General features: G+C 39.0%; 1 protein-coding gene across 1 annotated transcript in view; it reads left to right on the top strand.

Annotated features, from left to right (window-relative positions):
- The window catches only part of KIF13B (kinesin family member 13B), a 654496-nt gene that overhangs the window by 206269 nt on the left and 430323 nt on the right, over positions 1 to 17904 (top strand). The window contains exon 5 of the mRNA XM_053709534.1: positions 7444 to 7536. Coding sequence (XP_053565509.1) covers positions 7444 to 7536 — 93 coding nt within the window. The remainder of the gene's footprint in view (positions 1 to 7443; positions 7537 to 17904) is intronic.

The raw sequence follows: 17904 nt of genomic DNA, 5'->3' as shown, positions 1-17904 counted from the left end.
ACTGCATCTTATAAGATCATTAATCCTATATTTCACCTTCGAGTTAAAAGAAGTGAATTCTTTAGTTTTAACACCCCTTTTGCAGGCTTTACAGTTTAGACACGGGAAAAACCCTTTGATCTCTCTGCCAAATACATCTCTTTATAGACATTTCACCAATCACCATCGAGCTAGTCATAAGGATTTTAATTATATAGGCATACAAATAGTGATACCTAATTGGAGGGGAGGTGACTATGAGAGACGCCTACTAACTACTGAATCCAAATGGATTTTTAACATTGACTGTTTATACCCCAGAGGTTTGAATAACAGAGAGGACCTCTCACATTTATTGAGTACTAAGAACTCTTGACACTCAGATAACACTTAGCTAGTTTTGCATGTATTTTCATACTAGCTTTCCATAGTCAAGTGTTAATTAATACTGTACACCTATCCACCTGAGTCCTGTTCCAACACTATTTATTTGAAGATACTGTAAGGCCCCCTGAATGCATTTCAGTTTTAATATCAGTTTTAATATCCATTTTAAATAACAATTAGTTTATTTATTTAATTGTGTTCTGTTATGAGATTGTCTAATTTACACTATCCCCATACAATGTGCTCCAAAACATTAATTTTATCAATTTTGGAGTTGTATGCAGTTTTTTAGAAAGGATTTTAGATACCCCACTGTAAAGGTTATAACTGATGTAATTTATTACTTATGTATTTTTATGCTGTCATAATAATTGATGTATTTTTATGTATTCTCATGTTATGTAATTTATGTTATGCAAACAATCCGTTTTATATTCCTCTATATTTTAAGCATTTTTTTATTCTTTATATTAATGTATTTTGTATTAATATTGGCCTATTTATATATATCTCTTACGAGATACCATTGTTCATCTCAATGTCAATAAGGTTCGAATATATTTTTATATATTTTAAGCAATTTATGATTTTTTATATCTATGTATTTTATATTAATATTGGCCTATTTATATATCTCTCACGAGATATCATTATTCATTCCAATGTCAATAAGGTTCGAATATAGATATTGTTGATCAAATCCATTCAATATACATAAGACAATTATCGCTATTTAGTATCACTGTCCCATAAGATATCTACCGCTATCTAGTATATAGCATGGAAACCGAAACCGGAAGTATACATACAGCATGGGACTTCCGGTTTGAACATAGCACTGAAACCGAAACCGGAAGTAAACACACACCATGTGACTTCCTGTTTGACGCTCATGGAGCGATTATTTTAAATAATCATCTACAACTACATACCGGAAGTAAATAAACACTATGTGACTTCCGGTTTGACGCTCACGTGCGTAGATACGGAGCGATTGTTTTAAACAAATTGTTTTAAACAAACATCTCTATATAACTGACCTATTGGATATAACTGACCTAACACAGCAAAAACTAATAATAGATAAAATACAGCAACAATTGAAGTAACAAACATAAAAAACGGAAGTGAAATATAAAGAACACTTCCAGGTCAAGACCAAGGAATTTTTTAGCGCCAAAATTACAACAACCCATTGGTTACCAATACACATAATTAGAGCCACCATTACTCACCACAATATAGTCTTGAAAAAGGCCTATAAAGAGGCCGAAACGCGTTGACAAATTGGTGAGCATTATTTCAATATTATTTAGGTTTTGAAATGTTATTGCACTATGTTATTTTTTTAATTTACAGGAACCACTAAAGATATCACTGAAAGGAAAAGCACAGCTATTTAATTAAAAGGAAAAACTATCATCACTTACACGGACATACTTGGAAATTCACTCTTAAGAAAACACTCACTAGGAGGAGCACTCATTAACAATCAGTAACCGACCACTCATTTGGATTACACATACCACTGAACTCTTTTGACCACATATATTTTTTATATATTTTTCTTTTTGGGGTCCCCATTATTTATTATTTTTTATTTTGCATATTTCTTCACAAGTACCTTTTACACACATTTTTTCACTTGTGTCTTTCGTATTTTTATACATTTTTATATTTTACATACTTTTATTATACCACTGATCTTTTTCAACGGATTTTTTCACTGGATTTTTTTCACTGAACTTTTTATTATCCAAGCACATCTTTGGTTTTGTCATTTAAGATCCTTTTTATTGTTTTTAAAGATCTTTTTATGACTCCCATTTGTTTATCTTCCTAATTGTTGAGACTCCATAGGAACTTCGTTCTCATTGTTATAATTGGCAACCATTTTTAACCATTTTTAACTGTTTAACTGTTATATTTGACAACTGTTTGAAAAATTGTTCACATTTGGATTGTTTTTATTGTTTCTATATGTATGTAGTATACATGGATCCATGTTATTCATAATTATGTTTTATGCTTTATGATTTGTAATAAATATTTGTACCTAGTTAATCTGTTAATATCTTCCTTCGCCTACTTACAGGCGCTCTTGGATTATTTTTGTATTTCAAACTGCCAGGTTTACAAGGAAAGCGAGACCGCTCTGGGGCTAGAACAAATACAGAGCTCTCTGACGCTTTAGTAGCTATGTCTGATATACCCTCACAATGTGCAGAAGCCGAAGCAGGAGAGCTTCTATCTGTGGGTGACATTTCTGATTCAGGGAAGGCGTTACTTCAGTCTGACTCTGAAATGACAGCGTTTAAATTTAAGCTTGAACACCTCCGCTTGTTGCTCAGGGATGACTGTGACACCATTGTAGTCCCAGAGAAATTGTGTAAAATGGACAAATACTTTGCAGTGCTTGTTTACACTGACGTCTTTCCAATCCCTAAGAGGTTTTCAGAAATTATTACTAAGCAATGGGATAGACCAGGTGTACCGTTCTCTCCCCTCCTGCTTCTAAAAAGATGTTTCCTATAGATGCCGCAACACAGGACTCATTGGCAGACGGTCCCTAAGGTGGAGGGAGCAGTCTCTACTCTAGGTAAGCGTACAACTTTCCCTGTCGGACAGTTGTGCTTTCCTAGATCCAATGGATAAAAAATTAGAGGGTTTCCTTAAGAAAATCTTTATACAACAAGGTTTTATTCTCCAGCCTCTTGCATGCATTTCCCCAGTCACTGCTGCAGCGGCTTTCTGGTTCGAGTCTCTTGAGGAGGCTCTACAGGTAGAGACCCCGTTGGATGATATCTTAGACAGGCTTAAAGCTCTTAAGTTAGCCAATTCATTTATTTCTGACGCCGTTTTTCATTTAACCAAGCTAACGGCTAAGAATTCAGGTTTTGCCATTCAGGCGCGTAGGGCGCTATGGCTTAAATCCTGGTCAGCTGACGTTACGTCAAAGTCTAAACTTCTCAACATCCCCTTCAAAGGGCAGACCCTATTCGGGCCTGGACTGAAGGAGATCATTTCTGATATTACTGGAGGAAAAGACCACGCCCTTCCCCAGGATAGGTCCAACAAATTAAGGACCAAACAGACTAATTTTCGTTCCTTTCGAAACTTCAAGAGTGGCACAGCTTCATCTTCCTCTACTACAAAACAAGAGGGAAATTTTGCCCAGTCCAAGCCAGTCCGGAGACCTAATCAGGCTTGGAACAAGGGGAAGCAGGCCAAAAAACCTGCTGCTGCCTCTAAGACAGCATGAAGGAGTAGCCCCCGATCCGGGACCGGATGTAGTGGGGGGCAGACTTTCTCTCTTTGCCCAGGCTTGAGCAAGAGACGTCCAGGATCCCTGGGCTCTGGAGATTGTTTCCCAGGGATATCTTCTGGATTTCAAAGCTTCATCTCCAAAGGGGAGATTTCATCTCTCACAATTATCTGCAAACCAGATAAAGAGAGAGTCATTCTTACGTTGTGTTCAAGACCTACTGGTTATGGGAGTGATCCACCCAGTTCCAAAGGAGGAACAGGGGCAGGGCTTCTATTCAAATCTGTTTATAGCTCTCAAAAAAGAGGGAACTTTCAGACCAATCTTGGATCTCAAAATCCTAAACAAATTTCTCAGGGTCCCATCCTTCAAGATGGAGACTATTCGAACCATCCTACCTATGATCCAGGAGGGTCAATATATGACTACCGTGGACTTAAAGGATGCTTATCTACACATTCCGATACACAGAGATCATCATCAGTTTCTCAGGTTCGCCTTCTTAGACAGGCATTACCAGTTTGTGACTCTTCCCTTCAGGTTAGCCACGGCACCAAGAATCTTTACGAAGGTTCTAGGGTCCCTTCTGACGGTTCTAAGGCCGCGGGGCATAGCAGTGGCCCCTTACCTAGACGACATTCTGATTCAGGCGTCGACTTTTCAAATCGCCAGGTCCCATACGGACATTGTTCTGGCATTCCTGAGGTCTCACGGGTGGAAGGTGAACGAAGGAAAGAGTTCTCTCTCTCTCCTCTCACAAGAGTTTCCTTCCTAGGAACTCTGATACATTCAGTAGAAATGAAAATTTTTCTGACAGAGGTCAGGTTGTCAAAGCTTCTAACTTCCTGCCGTGCTCTTTATTCCACTTCTCGTCCATCAGTGGCTCAGTGTATGGAAGTAATCGGCTTAATGGTAGCGGCAATGGACATAGTTCCGTTTGCCCGCCTACATCTCAGACCACTGCAACTTTGCATGCTCAATCAGTGAAATGGGGATTACACAGATTTGTCCCCTCTACTAAATCTGTATCAAGAGACCAGAGATTCTCTTCTCTGGTGGCTATCTCGGGTCCATCTGTCCAGAGCAATGAGTTTCTGCAGGCCAGAATGGACTATAGTAAAGACAGATGCCAGCCTTCTGGGCTGGGGTGCAGTCTGGAACTCCCTGAAGGATCAGGGTTCGTGGACTCAGGAGGAGGCCCTCCTTCCGATAAACATTCTGGAACTAAGAGCGATATTCAATGCTCTTCAGGCTTGGCCTCAGCTAGCTGCGGTCAGGTTCATCAGATTTCAGTCAGACAACATCACGACTGTAGCCTATATCAACCATCAGGAGGGAACAAGGAGCCCCCTGGCAATGTTGGAGGTTTCAAAGATAATTCTATGGGCAGAGGTTCACTCTTGCCATCTCTCAGCTATCCATATCCCAGGAGTAGAGAACTGGGAGGCGGATTTTCTAAGTTGATTCAACTATGGGGCAAACCAGGACTGGATGTGATGGCGTCTCGTCAGAACGCCAAGCTTCCTCGTTACGGGTCCAGGTCCAGAGATCCCAAGGCAGCGCTGATAGATGCTCTAGCAGCGCCCTGGTCCTTCAGCCTGGCTTATGTTTGTTTTTCCACCGTTTCCTCTGCTCCCTCGTCTGATTGCCAAGATCAAGCAGGAGAGAGCTTTGGTGATCTTGATAGCTCCTGCGTGGCCACGCAGGACTTGGTATGCAGATCTGGTGGACATGTCATCCTTTCCACCATGGACTCTGCCGCTAAGGCAGGACCTTCTACTTCAAGGTCCCTTCAAACATCCAAATCTAATTTCTCTGCATCTGACTGCTTGGAGATTGAACGCTTGATTCTATCAAAGCGTGTTTTTTCCGAGTCGGTTATTGATACCTTAATTCAGGCTCGAAAGCCTGTCACCAGGAAAATCTATCATAAGATATGGTGTAAATATCTTCATTGGTGTGAATCCAAGGGTTACTCATGGAGTAATGTCAGGATTCCTAGGATATTATCCTTTCTCCAAGAGGGATTGGAGAAGGGATTGTCAGCTAGTTCCTTAAAGGGACAGATTTCTGCTCTGTCTATTCTTTTGCACAAACGTCTGGCTGAGGTTCCAGACGTTCAGGCGTTTTGTCAGGCTTTGGTTAGAATCAAGCCTGTGTTTAAACCTGTTGCTCCGCCATGGAGTTTAAATTTAGTTCTTAAAGTTTTTCAAGGGGTTCCGTTTGAACCTTTGCATTCCATAGATATTAAACTTTTATCCTGGAAAGTTCTGTTTTTAGTAGCTATCTCCTCGGCTCGAAGAGTTTCGGAGTTATCTGCTTTACAGTGTGATTCCCCTTATCTAATTTTCCATGCAGATAAGGTAGTTTTACGTACCAAACCTGGGTTTCTTCCTAAAGTGGTATCTAATAAGAATATCAATCAGGAGATCGTTGTTCCTTCATTATGTCCTAATCCTTCCTCTAAGAAGGTAACGTCTATTACACAATCTTGATGTAGTTTGTGCTTTAAAGTTTTATCTACAAGCTACGAAGGATTTTCGTCAAACTTCTGCTTTGTTTGTTGTCTACTCTGGACAGAGGAGAGGCCAAAAGGCTTCAGCAACTTCTCTTTCCTTTTGGCTGAGAAGCTTAATCCGCTTAGCTTATGAGACTGCTGGCCAGCAGCCTCCTGAAAGAATTACAGCTCATTCCACTAGAGCGGTGGCTTCCACATGGGCTTTTAAAAATGAGGCCTCTGTTGAACAGGTTTGTAAGGCGGCGACTTGGTCTTCGCTTCATACTTTTTCTAAATTCTACAAATTTGATACTTTTGCTTCCTCGGAGGCTATTTTTGGGAGAAAGGTCTTACAGGCAGTGGTGCCTTCCGTTTAAGTGCCTGCCTTGTCCCTCCCTTCATCCGTGTCCTAAAGCTTTGGTATTGGTATCCCACAAGTAATGGATGAACCCGTGGACTGGATACACCTTTACAAGAGAAAATAAAATTTATGCTTACCTGATAAATGTATTTCTCTTGTGGTGTATCCAGTCCACGGCCAGCCCTGTTATTTTAAGGCAGGTGTTTTTTATTTTTAAACTACAGTCACCACTGCACCCTATAGTTTCTCCTTTTTTCTTGCTTGTCTTCGGTCGAATGACTGGGGGTGGCAGTTAGGGGAGGAGCTATATAGACAGCTCTGCTGTGGGTGTCCTCTTGCAGCTTCCTGTTGGGAAGGAGAATATCCCACAAGTAATGGATGAACCCGTGGACTGGATACACCACAAGAGAAATAAATTTATCAGGTAAGCATAAATTTTGTTTTTTAGTTAAATTGAATATACGCTATTCAAATGATGACAAAATGGGGGCTCAACGTCATTGAAGTAAAAAATTCTAAAAAATAATTCAAAAGTTACTCAGTGTGTTTTATAAATTCAAATGACTTGGTTTACTAATTGCAAAAACTTTAGAAAACCACGGGAGACCAGTTGTTTTAATACGTTTGGAATTGGCCACTTGACTCATTTGAAAGAGAAAAATTAGTAAATGTCATCAAAGAGGAGGACACGGTATTGTCATTTACTCACTAAAAGTTAAAACATGTAAATCTATAAATATATAAATGTGTGTGAGTATCTTACCATTCTAAATGTATTGCATAAAATGTCCATCCAGAGAACTGCTAGAAGAAGAAAAAAAAACTAATTACATAAAATTAGATTTACAGTTTTTAACTACAAGAGCATAATAACAGAGGGCTAAATATAGAAATACCCACAACATGGTTTAAATAACATTTATATGTAAATTATTTCATCTGTTTTTTTTATAGGTCAAGATGTTGTCTTTGAGTGCCTTGGGGAGCATATTCTTCAGAATGCCTTTGAGGGTTATAACGCGTGTATTTTTGCCTATGGACAGACTGGTGAGTAATGATGAAATTGCATCTTCACTGGAAGCTACTTTAAGGAATTAGGCTTTGGGTTTTTAAGGTTAATTTTTCTGACAGTTTCCTATGTTTTTTCCCCAGCTTTAGAAGTCATTTCATCAGCCTAAGGCTATAAGAATTTAGTGGAACATTTATGCTTCACAAATAATATAACTAAATCTGTAATTAAGTATAACTTATCTACTGACCTTTTATCTGCTTTTCTTATTGAATTAACTGATATAATTCACACATTACAAGGTCACTGTTAGCTTGAGTATCATACCAGACCAGACTCCCTATTAACGTTCTTTAGTTATATAAAACTGGTATCAAAATCCTGTTGCTTCTTTCTGAGGAACGTTATAAAGATCCTTTTCCTTTGTCAATCCACTGCAAGGAGACTTCACAGATTCAAATCCTCTCACATCTTGACTTCTGCAACCTGTTACTTTGTGGACTTTCTGTTTCCTATGTCTAAATAGATCTAAGTCTTCTTCTTCCATTTTAAATTCAGTTCTTCCTCACCCTGGTGAAATTCCTTAACCGTCTTTCAGTCATGCAGAACTATCTAATCCTTTTCCTCTCCTTCATGTCTACTTGCTCTGCTCCAGGTTACACATTTTATATCATAGCTTGCTATCCTCTGTCTCATGCACTATACTCTGGTCAAGAATGTCTCTCTTCATTCCTTGTTGCAGAACACCTCTGGAGTATGTTGCTTTTGGTACTCCTCAAAATACCTCTAAAGCTCTTCTGACAAAGCACATTCCTAAAGGGATACCAAATCCTCCTATTATCATTTCTCTTACATGGTGTATCCAGTCCACAGATTCATCCTTACTTGTGGGATATTCTCAATCCCTACAGGAAGTGGCAAAGAGAGCACACAGCAGAGCTGTCCATATAGCTCCCCTCAGGCTCCGCCCCCCCCCCAGTCATTCTCTTTGCTGCTCTAACAAGTAGCATCTCCACGGGAGGGTAAAGAGTATGTGGTGTTAGATTTGTAGTTTTTATTTCTTCAATCAAGAGTTTGTTATTTTAAAATAGTACCGGTTTGTACTATTTACTCTGAGGCAGAAAGTGATGAAGATTTCTGCTGAGAGGAAAAAGATTTTAGCATGTTGTAACTAAAATCCATTGCTGTTCCCACACAGCACTGTTGAGTACCGGAGAACTTCAGTTGGGGGGAACAGTTTGCAGGCTTAACTGCTTAAGGTATGCTCAGTCACTTTTTTTATAACAAGACTTGGTAATGCTAGAAGACTGACAGAAATCCCCATGTGGGAATGTAAGCCATATTCTGAGACTCAGTATAGAAGGATGGCTTAGTTAAAAGGGCTTAAATCACTGGTGGACACTGTTATGGGGAAAATCAATTTTTTTTTAAATATAATCTGATGTTTGCACAAGTGTTTATCATGTTTGGAACACTTTATAGGTTTTTTTTACGCCTGGCATAATTTTAGACACCTAATTTGGCTTAGGAAGGCCCCACAACTCTGGAGTGAAGATGGAGGGGGCCTAATTTTCGCGCCTCAGTTGCGCAGTTCTTTTGCAAGACAGCTTCATGCAGCTTCACATGTAGAGTCCAGAGATTGCAGGAGGACTACAGGGAGGCTTATTTTCGTTCCAAAACTAATCCCCAAGGAAGGTAGTGTGTTAAACCGGTGGCCAGCTTCAATTTGCTCCGGTTTGGGCAATAAGGGGTTAATTGGCTTGAAACTTGGTGTGCAATCATTTCAAAGCATTAGGATCATATGGTGTAAATTTCATAAAGATCGGATGTTTTTTTGAGATTTGGTAAAAAAAAGTGTGTGCTTTTTATTATTTAAAGGCACAGTAACGTTTTTTCAAAAAGTGTATTTTTTTGTATTTGAGTGCTATCTAAGTCTGTCTAACATGTCTGAGCCTACAGATAGACCTTGTTCTATGCGTTTAAAAGCCATGGAGGTACCCCCATTGCATTTGTGTTTAAAGTGTGCTAAGGTATCTAAACATTTTAATGACCATGCAGTGACACTTAAAAATGTAGCCCAAGATGATTCTCCTCTCCCCATGTGTCGACACCAGTTACGCCCGCGCAAGTGTTGCCTAGTACCTCTAGCGCATTGTGACCTATTACATTACAACAATTAGCAGCAGTCATGGATAATTCCCTTTCGGCATTTCTATCCAAACTGACAGTTTTTCCAAAAAAGCGTGATAGCTCAGTTTTAACAGAGTATGAGCAATCAGAAGCTTTGGATGATTTATCTGTTGTGCCCTCACAACACTCTGAAGTGGCAGTGAGGCATGGTCTGTCCGAGAGAGAAATTTCTGACACAGGAAAAGTTTCTCAGCGGGCAGATTCAGATTCCTTAGCGTTTAAATTTAAGCTGGAACACCTCCGCGTCCTGCTTAAGGAGGTTTTAGCTACGCTGGATGATTGTGACCCCATGGTGGTCCCAGAAAAATTGTGTAAAATGGACAGGTTTTTAGAGGTCCCTGTATACACTGATGCGTTTCCGATACCGAATAGGGTGGCGGATATTGTGACTAGGGAGTGGGAGAGGCCAGGTGTACCTTTTGTTCCCCCTCCTATCTTTAAGAAAATGTTCCCCATAAATGACCCCAGGCGGGACGCGTGGCAGACGGTCCCTAAGGTAGAGGGAGCAGTTTCAACACTTGCTAAGCGTACAACTATACCAATAGAAGACAAGTTGTGCTTTTAAAGATCCTATGGATAAAAAATTAGAAGGTTTGCTGAAGAAAATTTTTGTTCAGCAAGGTTTCCTTCTTCAGCCAATTGCCTGCATTATTCCTGTAACTACTGCAGCGGCTTTTTGGGTTGAGGCGCTGGAGGAGTCGCTCCAGAGGGAGACTTCATATGACGAAGTCATGGATAGAATTCACGCTTTAAAGCTGGCTAATTCTTTTATCACAGATGCCGCTTTACAATTAGCTAAGTTAGCGGCGAAAGATTCTGGTTTTGCCAGTATGGCGCGGAGAGCGCTTTGGCTCAAATCATGGTCGGCTGACGTGTTGTCCAAAACAAAATTTCTAAATATTCCTTTCAAGGGAAAGACCCTTTTTGGTCCCGAGTTGAAAGAAATTATCGCGGATATCACTGGGGGGAAGGGCTTTTCGCTCCTTTCGCAACTTCAGGAGCGGACCTGCTTCAACTTCTGCTGCCGCAAAGCAAGAGGGTAACGCTTCACAGCCCAAAGCAACCTGGAAACCTTGCAGGGCTGGAATAAGGGTAGCCCCCGATCCGGGACCGGATCTAGTAGGGGGCAGACTTTCTCTCTTTGGAAAGCAGAAAAAAGAGGGTGTGGAGTGATATGTAGATCAGACTCAACTTGCTTCCCCAAGTCTGATATGCTCCCAATATCAGATGTGTAGAAGTGTACAAGAGTGGGTGTGGGGAGCGCTCAAAAAGAGCTGTGAGTTCAGGCTTTGATTCTAAACTTAAAAATATTTCCTAAATTGTATTATCTCACAAGTTTGTGTTGTGTTTATAGTATTCTTAATAAGGTGCTGAAGGTGTATTGTTTCTTCTAATTGGCACTTTGTGACTGTCTAATAAAACTATAGTGTCGTTTTCTATATAAAGTGTTTCAATGTAGTAAAAGAAATTGTAGTCACAGTGTTTTTAAAAGAAAATTGTGCGTTACTAATTGTGTCAATCTGTGTCTGTGATTCAAACTTGTACTATCAACTGTACTTTATAAATGAATAAATAAACAAAATGAATAAATAAACAAAATCGTTTTGTATATAAAAGAAGTTTTACTTAGATATTTAAAAAGACAATTATACTAACATATATTCTTATTCCGTGTAAGCATGTATATTAGTATAGAGCATATTAGGGGTACATCCTTGTAATAAATATTATAAAAAGTTGTTGTACTGAAAGTTCAGATATTGTAATCCTTTGTGATTCCCTTAAGTTGTGGCCACAACTATTTGTAAAACTGTTAAAATCCAAATAGGTATTTTGCTGGTTAAAAACTTTTCAGTTTTATCTCCCCTTAACCGGACCTCTGATATTCCTTACCTCCGTGTTTGTCTTTGTAATGCCGTGGGTTCTGGGAAGAGTGCTCGTGTGAGTACTAATAACACTAATAAAGGCATTTTCAATTTAAGTGACAAACCTCTTAATAAAGAACAAGAGAACATCCTAGCTAAAGGACTATCATTTGCCCCAACCACAAGGTTAAATAAATTCAACACTTTAATCAATGCAAATCAATTTATACTCAAACTCACCCTCAAAAGAAATTTTTTAAAGAATCCCCAAGAAAATCAATTACAAACTAAAAAAACAGAATACATTCACACACCACTCAAACCTAAATCATCATATTACCCAACACAAGACAAAGGAGCACATATTGAAATGTTCGCAAGACTAATAAAAGAGGAAATAAAGAATTGTGAAATTAACAAAAGAAAACCATCTAATCTAACTAAGAAGGAGAAAACTATCTTAAAAGAACTTAAAGAAGACCCAACAATTACAATAAAACAAGCAGATAAAGGTGGAGGGTTGGTCATATTAAACACTAAAGATTACATCATGGAAGCTAATAGAATATTAGGAGATACAGAAACCTACAGAAAACTATCATTTAACCCTATTCAAAAACAAACCAAAAACTTTGAAACAATCTTAAATACTGCCAAAACAGCAGGAATAATAAATAATCAAGACTATCAATTCATAAATATACAATATCCAAAAACACCAATTTTCTATTACCTCCCTAAAATACATAAAACATTAGATCACCCACCAGGACGTCCCATAATTTCCGGAATCGATGCTCTCACTTCCAATATGTCACAATATGTAGATACATTCCTACAAAAACACGTACAAAACTTACCGTCGCATTTAAAAGACACCACAGATTTCTTAAATACACTGACAACCATAACATGGCAAGAGGATTACATATTAGTCACATGCGACGTCAATTCATTATACACCAACATACAACATAAATTAGGATTAGAAGCTTCAGAACACTATTTAAACACAGATTTTGAAATGAAAACTCCACAGATCCAATTCATTTTAAATTGTATGCAATTCATATTAGAAAACAATTATTTCGACTTTAACAAAACATTCTATCTACAACTACAAGGAACAGCTATGGGCACGAGGTTTGCACCCAGCTATGCCAACTTATTCATGGGGAGATTTGAGGATAAACATATCCTACACTCCCCATGGGGTGCAAACCTCGTGCTCTATAGGAGATTCATAGATGATATGTTTCTGATCTGGAGAGGAGATCAGGAACTCCTCAATCTATTTCTAGAAGACATACATTGTAACACTTGGGGTTTAAGCTTTACTCATGAATATAGTAAAACAAATATACATTTTTTAGATGTTCAAATAAATATCTTAAATAATATAATTACAACAGAGACATACTTTAAACCCACAGATACAAACAGTTACATACATCCGGACAGCTGTCATTTAGAAAGATGGATTAATAACACACCGAAAGGCCAGTTTTACAGAATAAGGAAGAACTGTTCAGATGACAATACATTTCAGAAACAAGCAAATGCTTTGGAAAGAAAATTTAAAGAGAAAGGATATAAAGACACAATAATTAAAGAAGCCAAAGATCAAGCAATAAATAAAGATAGAACAGAATTACTGAAATATACAAATAAGAATAAAAATCAACTACATAATCAAATATCATTCATTACAGAATACAATGAAGACCATAAGATTATAAAAAAGATTTTAGATAAACACTGGATCCACTACTATCAGACATTGTACAACCAAGACCAACATTAATATTTAGAAAGACAAACAATCTGAGAAGTATACTAGCACCCAGTCAATTTAATAAGACATTTAAACCAAGAGATCAAGATCTATACGGAAATGCACTGCAAGGTTTTTTTTTCCCCTGTACAAGCTGTAAAGCGTGTAAATATGGCAAAAAAGTAAAGTAGTAATATCCTCTAATAACAACTATAAATATCCCATAAGAGACACAATTAGGTGTTCTGATACAAACATAATTTACTTAATTCAATGCCAATGCAAATTACAGTACTTGGGACAAACGAGCAGACCATTACATGATAGAATAAGAGAACACCTATCTAATATTAAAAGAGGTAACTGTAAACATTTACTTTCTAAACATTTTACAGAAAAACACCATAAGAAACCAATAGGGTTCACATACTGGGGTATAAAAAAAGTACACAATAACAGAGGAGGCGATATGGAAAAAATGTTGCTACTTAAAGAAGCTGAATTAATATTTAAATTCAACACTCTCACACCAAATGGGCTTAATGCAGAGCTTAACCTAAATCCATTCATATAATGTCGCAATAGTAATATATAATATTATAATATAATATTACAACAGTGCAATAACACACCGATTAACTTATAAAATATAACCATCACAAGGTGGTGTTTATTTCTATACCTGTTTATTTCTATACCTTTTTAATATGACAACATACATTAAGAACAATACAATATAGTATCACATCCAACCATTTATTTATCCCTTTTTTTATTTTAATTCATCCTCAAATTATTTTAGATTATATGTATGTATAACATTTTATAACATTTATAACATTATATTTGCCACAGAAAGATGAATATGTTTGAATTAATAGTTTTTAAATAACTAAGAATTGATATCTTATATACCGGAACATTTAAGAGCAACTAATTAGGGGGAGTATCCTAAACTCAGAAGAACTATAAAGGAGCCTGAAAGACACACCGGATTATACAGTCTTGATAAAGGCGCAAGTTACGGCGCTGAAACGCGTAGAAAACCTGACATCGAGTGTGGACAAGATTGGCTCCAGCACAGGAAACACTCCCCCCACGATCCGGCTGCCTGATAGGTCCTCCGTGTACAACGTCACACGCACACCCGGGTAGGAAGCAGTTGCGGAGGAATTCAAACAGCGGCAACGGCCGCTTGGAAAACTCGGCTTACTCACACGAGCACTCTTCCCAGAACCCACGGCATTACAAAGACAAACACGGAGGTAAGGAATATCAGAGGTCCGGTTAGGGGGAGATAAAACTGAAAACTTTTTAACCAGCAAAATACCTATTTGGATTTTAACAGTTTTACAAATAGTTGTGGCCACAACTTAAGGGAATCACAAAGGATTACAATATCTGAACTTTCAGTACAACAACTTTTTATAATATTTATTACAAGGATGTACCCCTATATGCTCTAAACTAATATACATGCTTACACGGAATAAGAATATATGTTAGTATAATTGTCTTTTTAAATATCTAAGTAAAACTTCTTTTATATACAAAACGATTTTGTTTATTTATTCATTTTGTTTATTTATTCATTTATAAAGTACAGTTGATAGTACAAGTTTGAATCACATTTTGTTACCATTGCAATAAGAATTATTACCCCAGAGTTTAAAGAAATAGAAGATTGCCAGTCAGCTATTATTACTATTATCACTTTTTCCATCAACAAGAACTTAAGGAATAGGAGTATCCAAATAACACCAGACACAGATTGACACAATTAGTAACGCACAATTTTCTTTTAAAAACACAGTGACTACAATTTCTTTTACTACATTGAAACACTTTATATAGAAAACGACATTATAGTTTTATTAGACAGTCACAAAGTGCCAATTAGAAGAAACAATACACCTTCACCACCTTATTAAGAATACTATAAACACAACACAAACTTGTGAGATAATACAATTTAGGAAATATTTTTAAGTTTAGAATCAAAGCCTGAGCTCTTTTTGAGCGCTCCCCACACCCACTTTTGTAGACTTTCTCTCTTTGCTCAGGCTTGGGCAAGAGATGTTCCAGATCCCTGGGCATTAGAAATTGTGGCTCAGGGGTATCTTCTAGAATTCAAGGACTCTCCCCCAAGGGGAAGGTTCCACATTCCTCGTTTGTCTTCAGACCAGACAAAGAAACAGGCGTTCTTACGCTGTGTAGAAGATCTTCTAAAGATGGGAGTGATTCACCCAGTTCCATTTGCAGAACAAGGACTGGGATTTTACTCAAACCTGTTTGTAGTTCCCAAAAAGGAGGGAACTTTCAGGCCAATCCTGGATCTAAAAATTCTAAACAAATTCCTCAGAGTTCCATCTTTCAAAATGGAAACCATTCGGACAATCTTGCCGATGATCCAGGAAGGTCAATATATGACTACCGTGGATCTAAAGGATGCGTACCTACATATTCCTATCCACAAAGATCATCATCAGTTCCTAAGGTTCGCGTTTCTGGACACGCATTACCAGTTCGTGGCCCTTCCTTTCGGGTTGGCCACCGCTCCCAGAATTTTCACAAAGGTGCTAGGGTCCCTTCTATCGGTTCTAAGACCGCGGGGCATCGCAGTAGCTCCTTACCTAGACGGCATCTTAATTCAGGCGTCGTCTTTCCACAGAGCCAAGGCTCATATGGACATTGTTCTGGCCTTTCTAAGGTCTCACGGGTGGAAGGTGAACGTCGAAAAAAGTTCTGTCCCCGCTCAAAGGGTTCCCTTCCTGGGAACACTAATAGACTCGGTAGAAATGAAAATCTTTCTGACAGAGGTCAGGAAGTCAAAACTTTTGAATACTTGCCGAGTTCTTCATTCCATTCCTCGGCCTTCTGTGGCTCAGTGCATGGAGGTAATCGGTTTAATGGTTGCGGCAATGGACGTAGTCCCTTTTGCCCGAATTCATCTAAGACCACTGCAACTGTGCATGCTCAAACAGTGGAATGGGGATTATGCAGATTTGTCCCCTCAAATACAAATGGACCAGAAAACCAGAGACTCTCTTCTCTGGTGGTTGTCTCAGGATCACCTGTCTCAGGGAATGAGTTTCCGCAGACCGGAGTGGATCATTGTCGCGACCGATGCCAGGCTGTTAGGCTGGGGTGCGGTCTGGGACTCCCTGAAAGCTCAGGGTCTATGGTCTCTGGAAGAATCTCTTCTCCCGATAAACATTTTGGAACTGAGAGCGATATTCAATATGCTCCAGGCATGGCCTCAACTAGCGGAGGCCAAATTAATCAGATTTCAGTCGGACAACATCACGACTGTAGCGTACATCAATCATCAGGGAGGAACAAAGAGTTCCCTAGCGATGAAGGAAGTAACCAAGATCATCAAATGGGTGGAGGATCACTCCTGCCATCTATCTGCAATTCACATCCCAGGAGTAGACAACTGGGAGGCGGATTTTCTGAGTCGTCAGACTTTCCATCCGGGAGAGTGGGAACTCCACCCGGAGGTTTTTGCTCAGTTGACCCAGCTATGGGGCATTCCAGAATTGGATCTGATGGCGTCCCATCAGAACACCAAACTTCCCCTTTACGGATCCAGATCCAGGGATCCCAAGGCGGCATTGATAGATGCTTTAGTAGCGCCTTGGTCATTCAGTCTAGCTTATGTTTTTCCACCGTTTCCTCTTCTCCCTAGGCTAGTAGCCAGAATCAAACAGGAGAAGGCTTCGGTAATTCTGATAGCGCCTGCGTGGCCACGCAGGACTTGGTATGCAGACCTAGTGGACATGTCATCGGCTCCACCATGGAAACTGCCTTCGAGGCAGGATCTTCTAATTCAAGGTCCATTCAAGCATCCAAATCTAGTTTCTCTGCAACTGACTGCTTGGAGATTGAACGCTTAATTCTAGCTAAGCGTGGGTTCTCTGAATCAGTTATAGATACTCTGATCCAGGCCAGAAAGCCTGTCACCAGGAACATTTACCATAAGATATGGCGGAAATATCGTGTTGGTGCGAATCCAAGGGTTACTTGTGGAGTAAGGTTAGGATTCCAAGGATATTGTCTTTTCTCCAAGAAGGATTGGAGAAAGGTTTGTCAGCTAGTTCCTTAAAGGGACAGATATCTGCTCTGTCTATCCTGTTACACAAGCGTCTGGCAGCTGTACCAGACGTTCAGGCGCTTGCACAGGCCCTAGTTAGAATCAAGACTGTCTACAAGCCTGTGGCTCCTCCATGGAGTCTAAATTTAGTTCTTTCAGTTCTTCAAGGGGTTCCGTTTGAACCTTTGCATTCCATAGATATTAAGTTATTATCTTGGAAAGTTTTGTTTTTGGTAGCTATTTCTTCTGCTCAAAGAGTTTCTGAATTGTCTGCTTTGCAGTGTAATTCACCCTATCTGGTGTTCCATGCAGATAAGGTTGTTTTGCGTACCAAACCTGGTTTCCTTCCAAAAGTGGTTTCTAATAAGAATATTAACCAGGAAATTATTGTTCCTTCTCTGTGCCCTAATCCAGTTTCTAAGAAGGAACGACTGTTACACAATCTTGATGTGGTTCGTGCTTTAAAATTCCATTTAAAGGC

This window comes from Bombina bombina, chromosome 4 (genome assembly GCF_027579735.1).
Source record: "Bombina bombina isolate aBomBom1 chromosome 4, aBomBom1.pri, whole genome shotgun sequence".
Classification (NCBI taxonomy): Eukaryota; Metazoa; Chordata; class Amphibia; order Anura; family Bombinatoridae; genus Bombina; species Bombina bombina.
The sequence above is the reverse complement of the archived record's forward strand: the minus strand, read 5'-3'. Positions and strand labels throughout refer to the sequence as shown.